General features: G+C 41.1%; 1 protein-coding gene across 1 annotated transcript in view; it reads left to right on the forward strand.

Annotated features, from left to right (window-relative positions):
• Positions 1–210: 210 nt before the first annotated feature.
• LOC139394645 (2-oxoisovalerate dehydrogenase subunit beta, mitochondrial-like) overlaps positions 211–17,784 on the forward strand; it is a 92,336-nt gene continuing 74,762 nt past the window's right edge. Inside the window, exons 1-4 of the mRNA XM_071142752.1 lie at positions 211–442; positions 13,630–13,707; positions 13,860–13,928; positions 16,314–16,447. Of these exons, the coding sequence (XP_070998853.1) occupies positions 247–442; positions 13,630–13,707; positions 13,860–13,928; positions 16,314–16,447 (477 nt within the window). The 5' untranslated portion in view covers positions 211–246. The remainder of the gene's footprint in view (positions 443–13,629; positions 13,708–13,859; positions 13,929–16,313; positions 16,448–17,784) is intronic.

The raw sequence follows: 17,784 nt of genomic DNA on the forward strand, positions 1-17,784 counted from the left end.
CAGATTACTGTTCGATTTGAGAAGGGCGCTACTCCTTTCCCGCTTTCGCCAGACGACGTGACGGACACGTCAACGCAGGCCAGCGTAAAATAACTCCCTCAAGTATTCAGGGTCGATGTAGGGCGATTGGACAAGAGGCTGAACCCACTGACACCACCCACTGTTTCAACCAATCACAGCCGCTTTTGACTAAAAAGGGACTCTGTCATCATTCTCTTCTTCCTGTCCTGTTCAGTCACAACAGCAATGGCGGCTGCTGCACGGTTTCTGCTCAGAGGTGCAGGCTCGAAAGCCTCCATCGCGAATGTAAATATTGGTGATCAGAGCTTGTTTGGGATTACTCTGCTGAGGTTATCCCCGAATTGCTCATCCCAAACAAAAACACAAAGAAGGAATGCTGCGCACTTCACCTACCACCCTGACCCTGTCCCCACAGAGTATGGTAAGTAAATGCCCTTGCATTCTCAAATAATTTGTCATACAGACAACTATCTTTGCTGAAAGGTAAAGATCATTTGACAATATCTTCAATTCGTGGTCTACATTTTTTCTAAATGAGTGAGCTAGCTTTCTAACTAGCATGATAAAATTAGCTAGCTCGTTAACGTTATTCCAGCTGCATTCATGCTTTGTTTTTTCTGTTTAACATTTTTTCGATTTGGATTTTTTTTTTTCATGCTTAGCTTTTTTTCTTCTGTCGTTGGCTGTGTTGCATTAGTCTTTCTAGGGCAGTGGCCCCCAATCTTTTTTTGCACCAAGGACAGGTTATTATATTATTATTATTTATTTTTTTTGGGGGGGGGTCACGACACGAAAGGAATATCAATTAGGCCTATAAGTTTAGTATAGCCACTTTTTCATAACATTTTAGTTTAATAGGTCTAACGTAATGATATTATAAAAACATAATTATAATGTACATATTTTTCTCTAATGACCATATAATAAAAACATTACAACTCACCATGTTGCTGAGCTTGTTTCGCGGCAACAAGACCGTCCAATCAAGGGGTGATGGGATACAGTGACACCTGAAGGGTGTTCCTTATGTCCAGCCTTCTCCGTAAGGCTGGACATGTAAGATGGCGCTGGAGAAGAAGGCAGACGTTTCAAGTGCCCCCAACTGATTGTTTTTTTTGTTTGTTTATTTGCGTTGTTTGTAACTTATATTTTTTAACTTATTTTGTACATATTGTTGCAGCTACTGTCTTTATGACCGAAAATAACTTTTGGACATCAGGACTGAGATTACCCACCACGGACTGGAAGAATCCTTTTTTCCCCTATAACGAGTCTGACGAGCCCGACTTGAACGATAGACTGCTTTCTCAAGAACAGGCCCAGATCCCTGTGATTTGCGTGGAGACGAGGTGGAGAAAAAAGGTGCCGGACGGCGGGCTGCCTTCTGAGAATTTCTAAACCTCCATTTCCTTCCATCCTGCTAGCAAATGTGTAATCTTTGGACAATAAAATACAGTTAAAGTCGGAAGTTTACTTACACTTAGGTTGGAGTCATTTAAACTTGTTTTTCAACTACTCCACAAATTTATTGTTAACAAACTATAGTTTTGGCAAGTCGGTTAGGACATCTGCTTTGTGTATGACACAAGTAATTTTTCCAACATTTGTTAACAGACAGATTATTTCACTTACGATGAAAATAAAACCTAACATAACTCAAACGGAAAGCATTATCACAATTCCAGTGGGTCAGAAGTTTACATACACTAAGTTGACTGTGCCTTTTAAACGGCATGGAAAAATCCAGAAAATTATGTCATGCCTTTAAAGCTTCTGATAGGCAAATTGACATAATTTGAGTCAATTGGAGGTGTATCTGTGGATGTATTTCAAACTCGGTGTCTTTGCTTGACATTATGAGAAAATCAGCAAAGGCCTCAGAAAAAAAATTGTAGACCTTCACAAGTCTGGTTCATCCTTAGGAGCAATTTCTAAACGCCTGAAGGTACCTCGTTCATCTGTACAAACAATAGTACGCAAGTATAAACACCATGGGAACATGCTGCCGTCATACCACTCAGGAAGGAGACGTGTTCTGTCTCCTAGAGTTGAACGTATTTTGGTGCAAAAAGTGCAAGTCAATCTCAGAGCAACAGCAAAGCATTGACCTTGTGAAGATGCTGGAGGAAACAGGTAAAAAAGTATCTATATCCACAATAAAACGACAACCTGAAAGGCCGCTCAGCAGGGAAGAAGCCACTGCTTCAAAACCACCATTAAAAAAAAGCCAGAATAGAGTTTGCAACTGCACATGGGGTCAAAGATCGTACTTTTTGTAGAAATGCCCTCTGGTCTGATGAAACAAGGACCATTATGTTGGGAGGAAAAAGGGGGAGACTTGCAAGCTGAAGAACACCATCCCATGGGGGTGGCAGCATCATGTGGTGGTGCTTTGCTGCAGGAGGGACTGGTGCACTTCACAAAATAGATGGCATCAGGAGGAAGAAAAATGATGTGGATATATTGAAGCAACATCTCAAGACATCAGTCAGGAAGTTAAAGCTTGGTTGCAAATACGTCTTCCTAATGGACAATGACCCCAATCATACTTCCAAAGTTGTGGCAAAATGGCTTAAGGACAACACAGTCAAGGTATTGGAGTGGCCATCACAAACCCCTGACCTCAATCCTATAGAAAAGTTGTGGGCAGAACTGAAAAAGCATGTGCGAGCAAGGAGGCATTCAAACCTGACTCAGTATCACCAGCTCTGTCGAGGAATGTGCCAAAATTCACCCAACTTATTGTGGGAAGCTTGTGGAAGACTACCCAAAACATTTGACCCAAGAAACAATTTAAAGGCAATGCTACCAAATACTAATTGAGTGTATGTAAACTTCTGACCCACTGGGAATGTGATGAAAGAAATAAAAGCTGAAATAAATCATTCTCTCTACTATTATTCTGACATTTCTCATTCTTAAAATAAAATGGTGATCCTAACTGACCTAAAACAGGGATTTTGTTTTAGGATTAAATGTCAGGAATTGTGAAAAATGGAGTTTAAATGTATGTAAGCTTCCTATTACAACTGTATATGACCTATGCAGAAGATTAAACTACCAACGGGACATTCAAAACTGTAATATCTTATGCTTCACGGACATGTGGCTGAACGGCGACACTATCAACATACAGCTGGCTGGTTATACGCTGCACCGGCAGGATAGAAGAGCGGCGTCTGGGCGCGACGGACTATGTATTTTTGTAAATAACAGCTGGTGCACAAGGACAGCATTGAATGAGCTGTATTTCGCAATAAGCAAACAAGAAAACGCTCACGCAGAGGCGGCGCTCCTAGTAGCCGGGGACTTTAATGCAGGGTATCTTAACTCCATTTTGCCAAATTTCTATCAGCATGTTAAATGTGCAACCAGAGGGAAAAAAATTCTGGACCACCTTCACTCCACACACAGACGCATACAAAGCTCTCCCTCGCCCTCCATTTGGCATATCTGACAATAGTTCTATCCTCCCGATTCCTGCTTAGAAGCAAAAATTAAAGCAGGAAGCACCAGTGACAAGATCAATAAAAAAGTAGTCAGATGAAGCAGATGCTAAACTACAGGACTGTTTTGCTAGCACAGACTGGAATATGTTCCGGGATTCTTCCGATGGCATTGAGGAGTACACCACATCAGTCATTGACTTCATCAATAAGTGCATCGATGACGTCGTCCCCACAGTGACCGTACGTACATACCCCAACGAGAAGCAATGGATTACAGGCAACATCCGCACTTAGCTAAAGGCTAGAGCTGCCGCTTTCAAGGAGCACGACTCTAACCCGGAAGCTTATAAGAAATCCTGCTATGCCCTCCGACGAACAGGCAAAGCGTCAATACAGGACTAAGATCGAATCATACTACACCGGCTCTGACGCTCGTCGGATGTGGCAGTTTTGAGGCTATCTCCACATACTACGCACAGGTGACTTCAAGTCACCTGTCGCAACAAAGCCATATTTTAGGTTGGACTCATCATATTTAATATTGAACGAGGCCAAATTTATTTTTTGCGTTCTCGGGCTCTGCTGTCTCTGCGTTATCGACATCATCGTTGGGTCTTTTTATCTCTCTTCAGAAGAAGCTCTCCAGCGATGGTTGTTTTTATTCATGTCAGCTAACGTAGCTAGCTAGTACAAAGTTGGCGGGCAACACAGCTCACGCAGACCGTGATGAACGCTCATTACTCGAGTTCAAAATCTGTAAACTGTTGTGGGCGTGACCGAGATATTAGAGTGGTGAGAAAAGGACCAACAGACTGCACCAATGTAATTACTGCACAAATGGCCTATAATTGTATACAATTATTTTATTTGACAATTTAAAAAAAATAAAAAATAAATAATGATTTATCCTTTGTGTGGCCCGGTAGCGAATGGGCCGCGTCCTGGTGGTTGGGGACTGCTGTTCTAGGGTACCAGTGAGCGTTTCTTGACATGGACACCTGTTTGGAACTGTTGCAAACTTTCTAAGAAAGTAATTCAAAATGATCCTTTTTTTCTCATTTTTTTTCTTCATGTGAATACATTAAGATATAAAGGGGGACCATAGATATATTCATTACAGCTAGTTATTCATGAGTTTAATCAACACCTTTCTCGTGCTTGGAGTCTTCACAGATTTGGCTAAAATCGTGTGACATTAAAACGCAACCTTTCTTTCCTACATTTCTGATACTGTTTGTTGTTGATCATGCACTAAGCATTTAATAATTTATTTATACATTGACATTGATCCTGGGAAATTCCTGGACATTGCTGTGATTCGCTTTTGTACGGAGACCTCAGAAGTGTACTGTAACCTTGTGACATTTCATGTATCCCTATGTTACGGTGTGAACAGTTCAAGGGCACACATTGAAATAATGTACGTGATTGCAGAAATTCAATGCTTCAAACACAAAGACGCACTTTAATATGATTAAACAAATCGATACTGTCATGAACAGGGTTTTTCAATAATTCTACATAATAGTTGTTTTCTGTAAAATGGTATAGAATCAGCTTGATCCCTTCTGTCGAAGACGCTTGGACCTTCTTTTTTGATATTTTCAGTGGTATTGTTAACAAACACGCCCCCATAAAGAAAATGAGAATTAAAAACAGGTTCAGCCACTGGTTCGACCGAGATGTTGCAGAGTTACTCCACCTCAAGAATTGCATTTGGCGAAAGCCTCGGCACACGCATACTCAGGCTGACTGGCTCTCGTTCAGGCAAATGAGAAGTAAGTGCACTCAGGCTATCTGGAAGGCAAAAGTTAGTTACTTTAAGGAGCCGTTCTCTCTCTGTGGGTCTAACCCCAAGAAGTTCTGGAAAACGGTTAAAGACCTGGAGAATAAACCCTCCTCCTCACAGCTGCCCATGTATCTTAATGTTGATGATGTGGTTGTTACTGACAAGAAGCACATGGCTGAGCTCTTTAATCACCACTTCATTAAGTCGGGATTCCTATTTGACTCAGCCGTGCCTCATTGCCCGTCCATAATTTCCTCATCTCCCACCCTTTCTAACGCGACACGTTTTTTGCTAGATATGCCCTAGCTATAGTTAGTCAGTGGTTGCACTGGAATGAAGCAAGGGAGTGAGTAGTAGTCATGTAAATATATCCTTTCACTGTTTCCAGCAGATCACCAGCTACCCAGACCTGTCTGATCAGCCTGATAGGGTACCGTGGGTGTGTCCAATTTACACCTGTGCAAATCTGTGTGTACAGCAATGGAATTAAACATCCAACCAATGCCTCAGGTGTTGTGCTGTAGGTCCACCACACACCGCAGTGGAGAAAAGCTTTAAGTTCCATGGCGTACACATCACTGACAATCTGAAATGGTCCTCCACACACAGTGTGATTAAGCAGCGCCTCTTCAACCTCAGGAAGCTGAAGGAAATTCGGCTTGTCCCCTACGACCCTCACAAACTTTTACAGATGTACAATTTAAAGCATCCTGTTGGGCTGTATCACCGCCTGGTACGGCAACTGCACCGCCCGCAATCGCAGTGCTCTCCATATTATACATTTTTATCTAAGCATTCAATTGTAATTTTTATTAATGATGCACATTGATTATTTATGCCTTTAGGAGTTTAGTACAACTGCCACGCTGGTGTATACTGTATATACTGAACAAAAATATAAATGCAATTTCAAAGATTTTACTGAGTTTTAGTTCATATAAGGAAATCAGTCAATTGAAATAAATGCATGAGGCCCAAAACTATGGATTTCACATGACTGGGCAGGGTTGCTGCCATGGGTGGGCCTTGGAGGGCATAGGTCCACTCACCTGTCAGCCAGACCCACCCACTGGGGAGCCAGGCCCAGCCAATCAGAATTAGTTTTCCCCCCACAAAGGGCATCATTAGACATAAATACTCCTCGGCACCCCCCACATCCCCTCAGATGATCCCGCAGGTGAAGAAGCCGGGTGTGAAGGTCCTGGGCTGGCGTGGTTACATGTGGTCTGTGTTTGTGATGCCGGTTGGACGTACTGCCAAATTCTATAAAACTACGTTGCAGGCAGCATATGGTAGAGAAATTAACATTACATTTTCTGGCAACAGCTCTGGTAGACATTCCTGCAGTCAGCATGCCAATTGCACGCTCCCTCAACTTGAGGCATCAGGGGCGGCAGGGTAGCCTAGTGGTTAGAGCGTTGGACTAGTAACCGGAAGGTTGCAAGTTCAAACCCCCGAGCTGACAAGGTACAAATCTGTCGTTCTGCCCCTGAACAAGGCAGTTAACCCACTGTTCCTAGGCCGTCATTGAAAATAAGAAATTGTTCTTAACTGACTTGCCTGGTTAAATAAAGGTAAAATAAATAAAAATAAAATCTGTGGCAATATGCTGTGACAAAACTGCACATTTTTAAGTGGATTTTTATTATCCCCAGCACAAGTTGCAACTGTGTAATGATCATGATGTTTATATGCCACTCCTGGCAGGTGGATAGATTATCTTGGCAAAGGAGAAATGCTCTGTAACAGGGACGTAAAACAAATTTCTGTGCAAAATTTAAGATAAATTAAACTTTTTGTGCATTTGGAACATTTTTTTTTTTTCAACTAACTAAAAACTGATTTTTGCTCGGTGTAGTATCAGCTGTCTATCTTCCTGACTGGTGGTTCTTTAAAAAAAATGTTTAAAAAACGAAATATGCTTCTCTAGATTTCTGCTGAAGTCTGGGTAAAAGATTGAACAGAATATATCCTGGATGTCACAAGACTGTTAAAACACTTAGCTAAAGCCCATAGGGATGAGATGAGGAAGTTAATGTAAAGGATGATATACCGCTTGCTTATCGAGTACAGCTCCCCCCCCCCCCCTAATTCCGCTTACAGTGCCTTGCGAAAGTATTCGGCCCCCTTGAACTTTGCGACCTTTTGCCACATTTCAGGCTTCAAACATAAAGATATGAAACTGTATTTTTTTGTGAAGAATCAACAACAAGTGGGACACAATCATGAAGTGGAACGACATTTATTGGATATTTCAAACTTTTTTAACAAATCAAAAACTGAAAAATTGGGCGTGCAAAATTATTCAGCCCCTTTACTTTCAGTGCAGCAAACTCTCTCCAGAAGTTCAGTGAGGATCTCTGAATGATCCAATGTTGACCTAAATGACTAATGATGATAAATACAATCCACCTGTGTGTAATAAAGTCTCTGTATAAATGCACCTGCACTGTGATAGTCTCAGAGGTCCGTTAAAAGTGCAGAGAGCATCATGAAGAACAAGGAACACACCAGGCAGGTCCGAGATACTGTTGTGAAGAAGTTTAAAGCCGGATTTGGATACAAAAAGATTTCCCAAGCTTTAAACATCCCAAGGAGCACTGTGCAAGCAATAATATTGAAATGGAAGGAGTATCAGACCACTGCAAATCTACCAAGACCTGGCCGTCCCTCTAAACTTTCAGCTCATACAAGGAGAAGACTGATCAGAGATGCAGCCAAGAGGCCCATGATCACTCTGGATGAACTGCAGAGATCTACAGCTGAGGTGGGAGACTCTGTCCATAGGACAACAATCAGTCGTATATTGCACAAATCTGGCCTTTATGGAAGAGTGGCAAGAAGAAAGCCATTTCTTAAAGATATCCATAAAAAGTGTCGTTTAAAGTTTGCCACAAGCCACCTGGGAGACACACCAAACATGTGGAAGAAGGTGCTCTGGTCAGATGAAACCAAAATTGAACTTTCTGGCAACAATGCAAAACGTCATGTTTGGCGTAAAAGCAACACAGCTGAACACACCATCCCCACTGTCAAACATGGTGGTGGCAGCATCATGGTTTGCGCCTGCTTTTCTTCAGCAGGGACAGGGAAGATGGTTAAAATTGATGGGAAGATGGATGGAGCCAAATACAGGACCATTCTGGAAGAAAACCTGATGGAGTCTGCAAAAGACCTGAGACTGGGACGGAGATTTGTCTTCCAACAAGACAATGATCCAAAACATAAAGCAAAATCTACAATGGAATGGTTCAAAAATAAACATATCCAGGTGTTAGAATGGCCAAGTCAAAGTCCAGACCTGAATCCAATCGAGAATCTGTGGAAAGAACTGAAAACTGCTGTTCACAAATGCTCTCCATCCAACCTCACTGAGCTCGAGCTGTTTTGCAAGGAGGAATTTGAAAAAATTTCAGTCTCTCGATGTGCAAAACTGATAGAGACATACCCCAAGCGACTTACAGCTGTAATCGCAGCAAAAGGTGGCGCTACAAAGTATTAACTTAAGGGGGCTGAATAATTTTGCATGCCCAATTTTTCAGTTTTTGATTTGTTAAAAAAGTTTGAAATATCCAATAAATGTCACTCCACTTCATGACTGTGTCCCACTTGTTGTTGATTCTTCACAAAAAAATACAGTTTTATATCTTTATGTTTGAAGCCTGAAATGTGGCAAAAGGTCGCAAAGTTCAAGGGGGCCGAATACTTTCGCAAGGCACTGTATATCGAAAGTTGAACTCAGGACCTCAAACACACGTGACAAAACATTTGAAGCTTTCCATCCCATCAGGCTATTAACCTTTTACTCCAATCAGGGTCACACAGAGTGTTTCTTGGTAGTCTTAAACAAATCTACTTTGAAACAAAAGTATACACCTCACACACATGGTTTTGTTCTTAAAAAAAGACACCTGTACCATTTCGGATATAGAGTTGAAATGTAGTAAATTGAGTTTGTATTATAAGAATTATAACGCAATTGTTTGACATAGAAACATCAGATTCCCCCCCCAGATTCCACCCATGAGGCCACGAGGTAATTTGACTGCAGAAAAGGGCTACAACAGGCCTTCTTTAAAAGGGCAACGCTTCAGGCTGAGTAGTGAGTTTCACAAATCCCCATCTGCTACACTAATACTAAGTCATCAAGATCCAGCAAGGTTACTCATCAAAAGAATGCGGTTTGGTGACCCATGCTTATGCAATGAGAACCTTGCCTGAGACCTGAAGACGTGTTAGTTTGACATGTTATGGTGTCCGCATGCTTCCCAGACGAAACAGTTTGTGCATATACTATGTTATATTATGACAATTTTCTTGTTTTTGTTCATTTTTCAGCTGTTTGAGGACACTGTTTTTTTTCTAGAGGCAAGCCATAGTCTACGCCCCTTAATCAGGTGATTGGTCAACAGTAGGGATTCTTCAATAAAGTCTTTGGGACGACTCGTTTTCATGCACATTTTTTCATTGAGAAATACTGCACCAAACATCTTAGTTGGATGTAAAATTGCGTGACTAAGATCTCCTTTGCAAAAACATCAAAATGAATGACAGATATCCTGCGTTAGAATTCTGACTATTTGAGGAAGTGCATACTGGCTACGGCGTCTCAAAATGGACAATCTGCACTATTGCGTTGTTTAAAAAAAAAAAAAGTATTTATTCAAGCAGCATTTATTATTATTTTTGCCCCTTTTTCGCCGCGATTTTGTGGTATCCAATTGGTAGTTAGTCTTGTCACATTGCTGCAACTCCCCTACGGACTCAGGAGACGTGAAGGTCGAGAGCCATGCGTCCTCCGAAATATGACCCTGCCTGCTTAACCCTTAACCCACACTGCTTGCTGGGTTCAGAAGCCAGCCACACCAATGTGTCAGAGGAAACACTGTCCAAATGATGACGAAAGTCAGCTTGCAGACGCTCAGCCCACCACAAGGAGTCACTAGAGTATGATGAGACAAGGAAAACCCATCCGGTCAAACCCTCCACTACCCCGGATGACACTGGTCCAATTGGGTGCCGCCTCATGGCTCTCCCGGGCCCGGCTGGCTGTAACACAGCCTGGTATCGAACCCGAGGCTGTAGTGACTGCTCAGCATTGCAATGCAGTGCCTTAGTCCGCTGCGCCACTCGTAAGGCCAAGCAAAGGTATTTTAAGGGAGTATTCGAGCACACTCATTCGGTTTGGCTAGCCGCCAGCCAAACTGAAGCATGCTGACTTCTTTAGTTTCATGTCTTTGTCAAGGGTACTTGTCGATTCCCTGAGCTGACAAGGTAAAAATCTGTCATTCTGCCCCTGAACAAGGCAGTTAACCCACTGTTCCTCGGTAGGCAGTCATTGTAAATAAGAATTTGTTCTTAACTAACGTGCCTAGTTAAATAAAGGTTAAATGTTTTTTCAAAAAACATGACTGACTGGGTTAAGACTTTGTTAGCCTGCGGAGCTAAGGCCTAGGCATTGGTTCTGTGACTTGCGATGCTTGCGTGATGAGTAACTGGTTAGAGTCCTGAAAAGTTACAGGAGACTTGGGTTAAAACCCCATCAGTCAAACTAGGCTTGAGTTTGAACCCACCTTGTGAGGATAACGGCACTGAGCCTTTTTCTAAAATGTTTTATGAGACTGGAGAACTCTATACATAATATTTCCAGATCCTTGATATTCTGACATGGCCATTGCAAAATGTAGATTTTTGTGGTCAATTAACAATTTCTTTGGATTTTGGGTCACTTGGGATTATTGACTTGCTGGAAGGTCCACCTCCGACCTAGTTTCAGCCTCCTTGCAGAGGCAACCAGGTTTTTTGGCAAAAATATCAGGGTACTAGGTAAAGTTCATGATGCTGTTGACCTTAACCAGGGCCGCAGGACCAGTGGAAGTAAAATGGCCCCATTTTAAAATCAGATCCACCACCATACTTTACAGTAGGTATAAGGCTATTTTCTATTTTGACGCCTAACTCACCACTGGTGTGTGTGGCCAAAAAGCTATATTTTCATGTCATCCAACAAATGTAAATGCATAGCATTTGATTAATGACATTGGATTGGAACTGGTGCTGTGTTGTGCCGTGAGGTGTTGCTGTATTTTTTTAAGACCAGGTTTGCTGTTCACTGGCGCTATATATACACGATGGAAGGTAGTTTCATGCATTCTTGGCTCTGTATAATACTGTACGTTTCCGTGAATTTGTTCTGGACCTGGGGACCGCGAAAAGACCATTGGTGGCATGTCTGGTGGGTAAAGTGTGAGGTGTGTGAGTTGACTATGCAAACAATTTTTGGAATTTCCAACACAATGTTTCTTATAATAACAAGAAGTGACGAGGTCAGTCTTTCCTCAACTCGTAGCCAAGCGAGACTGGCATGCATAGTGTTAATATTAGCCCTCGGATTACAATGCAGCGCAAGACATGCAGCTCTGTTCTGCGCCAGCTGCAGTTTAACTAGGTCTTTCTTTGCAGCACTTGATCATATGACTGGACAATAATCAAGATAAGATAAAACTAGAGCGTGCCGGAATTGCATTGTGGAGTCTGCTGTCAAAAAAGCGGAGCATCTCTTTATTATTGTAAAGATGGGGAGAGGTCTGTCCAATCTTTGAATCTATGTTTTGACCACAACAGTTTACAATCTAAGGTAACACCAATTCATTTAGTCTCCTCAACTTTTTCAACAGCCACACCATTCATTACCAGATTCAGCTGAGATCTAAAACTTACAGTTGAAGTCGGAAGTTTACATACACTTAGGTTGGAGTCATTAAAACAGATTTTTCAACCACTCCACAAATTTCTTGTTAACAAACTATAGTTTTGGCAATTCGGTTAGGACATCTACTTTGTGCATGACAAGTAATTTTTCCAACAATTGTTTACAGACAGATTATTTCACTTATGATTCACTGTATCACAATTCCAGTGGGTCAGAAGTTAACATACACTAAGTTGACTGTGCCTTTAAACAGCTTGGAAAATTCCAGAAAATGATGTCATGGCTTTGGAAGCTTCTGATAGGCTAACTGACATAATTTAAGTCAATTGGAGGTGTATCTGTGGATGTATTTCAAGGCCTACCTTCAAACTCAGTGACTCTTTGCTTGACATCATGGGAAAATCAAAATAAATCAGCCAAGACCTCAGAAAAACAATTGTAGACCTCCACAAGTCTGGTTCATCCTTGGGAGCAATTTCCAAACGCCTGAAGGTACCATGTTCATCTGTACAAACAATAGTACGCAAGTATAACAATCTTGGGACCATGCAGCCGTCATACCGCCCAGGAAGGCGACGTGTTCTGTCTCCTAGAGATGAATATACTTTTGTGCGAAAAGTGCAAATTAATTCCAGAACAGCAGCAAAGGACCTTGTGAAGATGCTGGAGGAAACCGGTTCAAAAGTATCTATATCCACAGTAAAACGAGTCCTATATCGACATAACCCGAAAGGCTGCTCAGCAATGACCGAAATGGACAATGACCCCAAGCATACTTCCAAAGTTGTGGCAAAATGGCTTAAGGACAACAAAGTCAAGGTATTGGAGTTGCCATCACAAAGCCCTGACCTCAATCCTATAGAAAATGTGTAGGCAGAACTGAAAAAGTGTGTGTGAGCAAGGAGGCCTACAAACCTGACTCAGTTACACCAGCTCTCTCAGGAGGAATGGGCCATAATTCACCCAACGTATTGTGGGAAGCTTGTGGAAGGCTATCTGAAATGTTTGACCCAAGTTAAACAATTTAAAGGAAATGCTACCAAATTCTAATTGAGTATATACACTTGTGACCAACTGGGAATGTGATGAAAGAACTAAAATCTGAAATAAATAATTATCTCTACTATTATTCTGACGTTTCACATTCTTAAAGTATAGTGGTGATGCTAACTGACCTAAGTCAGGGAATTTTTACATAGTCTGTAAGCAATTGTTGGACAAATTACTTGTGTCATGCACAAAGTAGATGTCCTAACCGACTTGCCAAAACTATATTTTGTTGACAAGAAATTTGTGGAGTGGTTGAAAAACAAGTTGTAATGACTCCAACCTAAGTGTATGTAAACTTCCGACTGTGTGTGTGTGGATCTCTCTTTGCTAAAACTGGAAATTATAGTTTGTAGACTTGATACACATGCAAAGAATTCCATTATTTATAATTTTGAAACTGATATAGAATTTAAATATGAACCTAATTTGAAATCTCAAGGCAATATTTATTCAATTCAGTTTCAAATGAAAATAATTTATGAATTAAACCATTCCATCTGTTCATTACAAATTCAATATCTATATACAAATAAAAAAAAATGTGGATTTCAAATCATTTCTGTTGACACTTTTTAATCGCTCCATAAAATTCTCCCAACTTCTTGTAGGCCCCACCACAAAGATGAACTTATTTCAGTCTGTGACCAGTGCCTTGGACAACACTCTCGCCAGCGATCCCACAGCAGGTAATAAAACTGGTCTGGATTGTCATTTAATGTGTTCATGTGTTCATCAATGTTTTGGAGGATATCCGTGAATAAGACATGCCATTTAGAAATGTTAGGCCTATGTGTTACTGTGTCAATCAATATGAGATGTACCTGTATCTGTCCTTCAGTCATCTTTGGGGAAGATGTCGCCTTTGGTGGAGTATTTCGTTGCACCGTGGGTCTCCGAGACAAATATGGTAAGAGGCTGAATACTTTCCCCTTACCATTTTGGACAAACGTATCAGTATGTTTGTGCTGATTTTAATATTAATGACATTGTGATACCACCAGATGGCAGCAGAGAACCATTTTCATGCATACACCTATTGGTTAAAACTCCAAAATTGTGTGTGATAGTCCTGCTATATCTATGCCTGCTTACAAATGTTGATTGCAAGGAGACACATTTTCGATAGAAACTTGATTTTAATAATAATCGCGTCATCTTTTCATATAGTAGTAATCATTCTTGCACACTTGAATTCCCCCTTTTATTATCCTAATATGAAATGATTTTTTACAGTGGATTAACTAGTGCGGGTGTACTGCTGTTACAAATGTGCAGGTTTTGAAATGGCCATTATGTATTTTGTGTGCTGCCTCCTGATAATGTAGAATTCTTTACCCTCATCTCCATAATGTGGACACCAGTCGTGATTCACCCCTGGCTAGGTGTAAGTATATGATTAGATTTTCGAAAAGCCAATGCACATCTCCCTCTTTGTGCTTTCTTTTGTTGTATTTGACGTCAGATGTGTTGACCTTCTGCTAGGGATCATTATTTTTAATCTCATCTAGGTAGATAGATGGCGGAGAGGGATTTTTTTTTAATCCCTCTCTCTCTCTCTTCCGTTATACCACATGCAGCTTTATGGGAAGTAGGCTAATCTCTATTTGTGTGGCTGACTGACTCATTCACCCCAGTGATGCATTAGTCCGCCACTGAGTAGCGTGCGCACAGGAAGTGTCTCCTGCGCCGTCCACCTGGAAACGAATAGCCACTTCGACCTCGGTCTTTCTATTTCTCCTAAATTAAAATTAGTTAATGAATGAGTAGCCAATAGATGCCTCAAACGCGTGCGAGGTCAGTGCATATTCATCTAATGTGAGCTCCAAAAGTATTGGGACATTGACACAATATTTGTGGAACCAAAAGTATTGGGGCAAATTCACCTATGTGTTTTAAAGTAGTCAAAAGATGTTGTATTTGGTCCCATATTCCTTTTAAAATTGTAAGTAAGAATAGAATGTTTATGAACACTTCCATGTTAAAATGAGTGAGAATGTTACAGATGCAAAAATATCATACCCCACAAAAAAAAAATGCTTACCTCTTATTGTAATCGTGATAGGTTAGCATGTGTGGTGGGTATGATATATTTGTGCGTCTAACATTCTCACTCATCCTTATTCACGATTCACTCAGGCCCATCCGTAATCATGGTAGCATCCACATTCACGTAGAAGTTACTCCAGAATGACATCGTACAGCATCTGTAACGCAACCAAAAACCAACAGAAAAATGCAATCCAACCACTTTGCAGAGTCACAAGCTTTGATGTCGGTCATTGCGTGCTCGGAGTATAGGATCAAATACTCAACTTTGAACTACTTTAATACACAAGTGAATTTGTGGGCCCCTAAAATAGGGAGGCTGTAAAAGTGCTGTAATTTCTAAACGGTTCACCCGATACGGATGAAAAGACACTCAAATTAAAGCTGACAGTCTGCCCTTCAACATAGTCATTGTATCATTTCAAAGCCAGCGTTCTGGAGTACAGAGCCAAAACAACAAAACAATTGTCACTGTCCCAATACGTTTGGAGCTCACTGTGTCACTCGTTGACCACCCGATGTATTTGTTTACTCTGGCTGTGTTTTACAAGTACACAAGCTTCTGATTGGACTGTGATGGTTTGTCCTAATTATTCATTTCTGAGGGCTTGTGGTGCTCTGATGGTGTCCGGTCTGTGGTGAGAGGAGGGCCGCTTGAGGTCAGGTCTCCCTGGACGGGACAGAAACGAGGTTCGGAGGGATCAAAGACAGAAAATACTTGCTTCTTAGCAATTAAACAAAGCAAGAGGACCAAAATAACATTCCTCCCCAAATGTAGAGCCCCAGTCCTGCGGCTCGCTGTCAAGATTATAGAGTGGAGGATGGAAAAATAGTTTTTGTGTTTATTTTTCAGACTAGGGCTTTTTAGTGCGTCACAGCCGACTTTGCTCCAGTTGAGGAGGAATCCTCTGTCTCTGTGTGTCACTTCACTTCTTTTAAGTCCAGGTGCTATTTTAAGGAGACACTGCAATGATTAAACACACTTATGAAGCAAGTGTTGGTTTATTGGGGGGTGACTGACACACCTTGTCATCCACCATGTGCCCTGGCCCTATTACACTGTGTTTTGCTTGGATTTCATCCCTAATTGAAAATGAATGAGTGGATGTTTTTGAAGAAATTAGTCAGAAATACACAGCACAAACTCTCTCTGTTGGTTGATATGTGTGTGCTCTTATTTGTCGTCATCAGCCCCCTTGGTAGAAGATAGCTGAGTAACCCTCTCCCCTCCTCTTTCTCTCTCCAGGTAAAGACCGTGTGTTCAACACTCCTCTGTGTGAGCAAGGCATTGTAGGATTTGGAATCGGTGCGGCGGTTGCCGGCGCCACGGCCATCGCTGAGATCCAGTTTGCCGACTACATTTACCCTGCCTTCGACCAGGTGAGCCAGTCTGTCTGCTCTCTGTGCATAAAGTGTCATTTCTCAGTCACTTGTTTGCCTGTTTGATTACACAGATGGTTTTATTTGTTGTCATCATAGCCCAGCTTCTCGTGTGAAGGGAACAGATTTGATCAGGGACTACTGGAATCCATTTCCCATTTCTGCTTCTCTCGTTCACCTGCCTCATTTGCATCCATGTCAATCTTGTGTTATTAGTGTAAATATAATATTTTCTCTAGTGAGTTCTCTGCTCATATGTGATTAGGCTTCCACACAATCAAGTTGTAATCAAACGCTGTCAAAAAAAGCAAAACATTTATAATTGAGGTGCAATTTGGCCTGATGCCAACCACACATTAGCTTTTAACACTCTTTGCTGGCGCATTTCTGCTATAAATAGAGCACACACACACACACACACACTACTCTCCTCTCTCTCTTTCCAAAATGGCCCCCAGAGATGCATAAAATCAAGAAAGAATTGTCAACCTGAGTATTGGATGGAATAAAGCCTTGGACACCATCAGTGGAAGGGTCAGGTTCTGTCAACCGTGAATACGTAAGTGGAAAAAGGTTCTGAAATCCGGTTCCGAGGTACTTTATATGATCATCGGAATGTATTGGCAAGTAATATATTAACTACAGACCAAAAAGACCCCTCGGAACCTGTGGTTTTTAATAGTTTTTCGTGATGGGTAAGGTCAACTGTTGTGTGGTAATATTTGATATAAGTATTTACTAGAGGTTGACCGATTTAAAAAAAATATATATATATATATATTTTTCAATATCGATAATTGGAGGACCAAAAAAAGCCAATACCGATTAATCGGCCAATTTTTATATAGATAGATATTTGTAATAATGACAATCATGACAATACTGAATGAACAATGAACACTTTTATTTGAACTTGATGCATAAATAAAATCAATTTAGTCTCAAATAAATAATGAAACTTGTTCCATTTGGTTTAAATAATGCAATAACACAGTGTTGGAGAATAAAGTAAAAGTGCAATATGTGCCATGTAAAAAAGCTAATGTCTAAGTTCCTTGCTCAGAACATGAGAACATATGAAGCTGGTGGTTCCTTTTAACATAAGTCTTCAATAATCCTAGTTAAGAAGTTTTAGGTTGTAGTTATAGGAATTATGACGCGTCGACTATTTCTCTCTATACCATTTGTATTTCATCTACCTTTGACTATTGGATGTTCTTGTAGGCACTTTAGTATTGCCAGCCTAATCTTGGGAATTGATAGGCTTGAAGTCATAAACAGCGCTGTGCAGCAAGCATTGCTAAGAGCTCCTGGCAAACGCAGTAAAGTGCTGTTTG

Source organism: Oncorhynchus clarkii, chromosome 3, assembly GCF_045791955.1.
Source record: "Oncorhynchus clarkii lewisi isolate Uvic-CL-2024 chromosome 3, UVic_Ocla_1.0, whole genome shotgun sequence".
NCBI classification, from domain to species: Eukaryota; Metazoa; Chordata; class Actinopteri; order Salmoniformes; family Salmonidae; genus Oncorhynchus; species Oncorhynchus clarkii.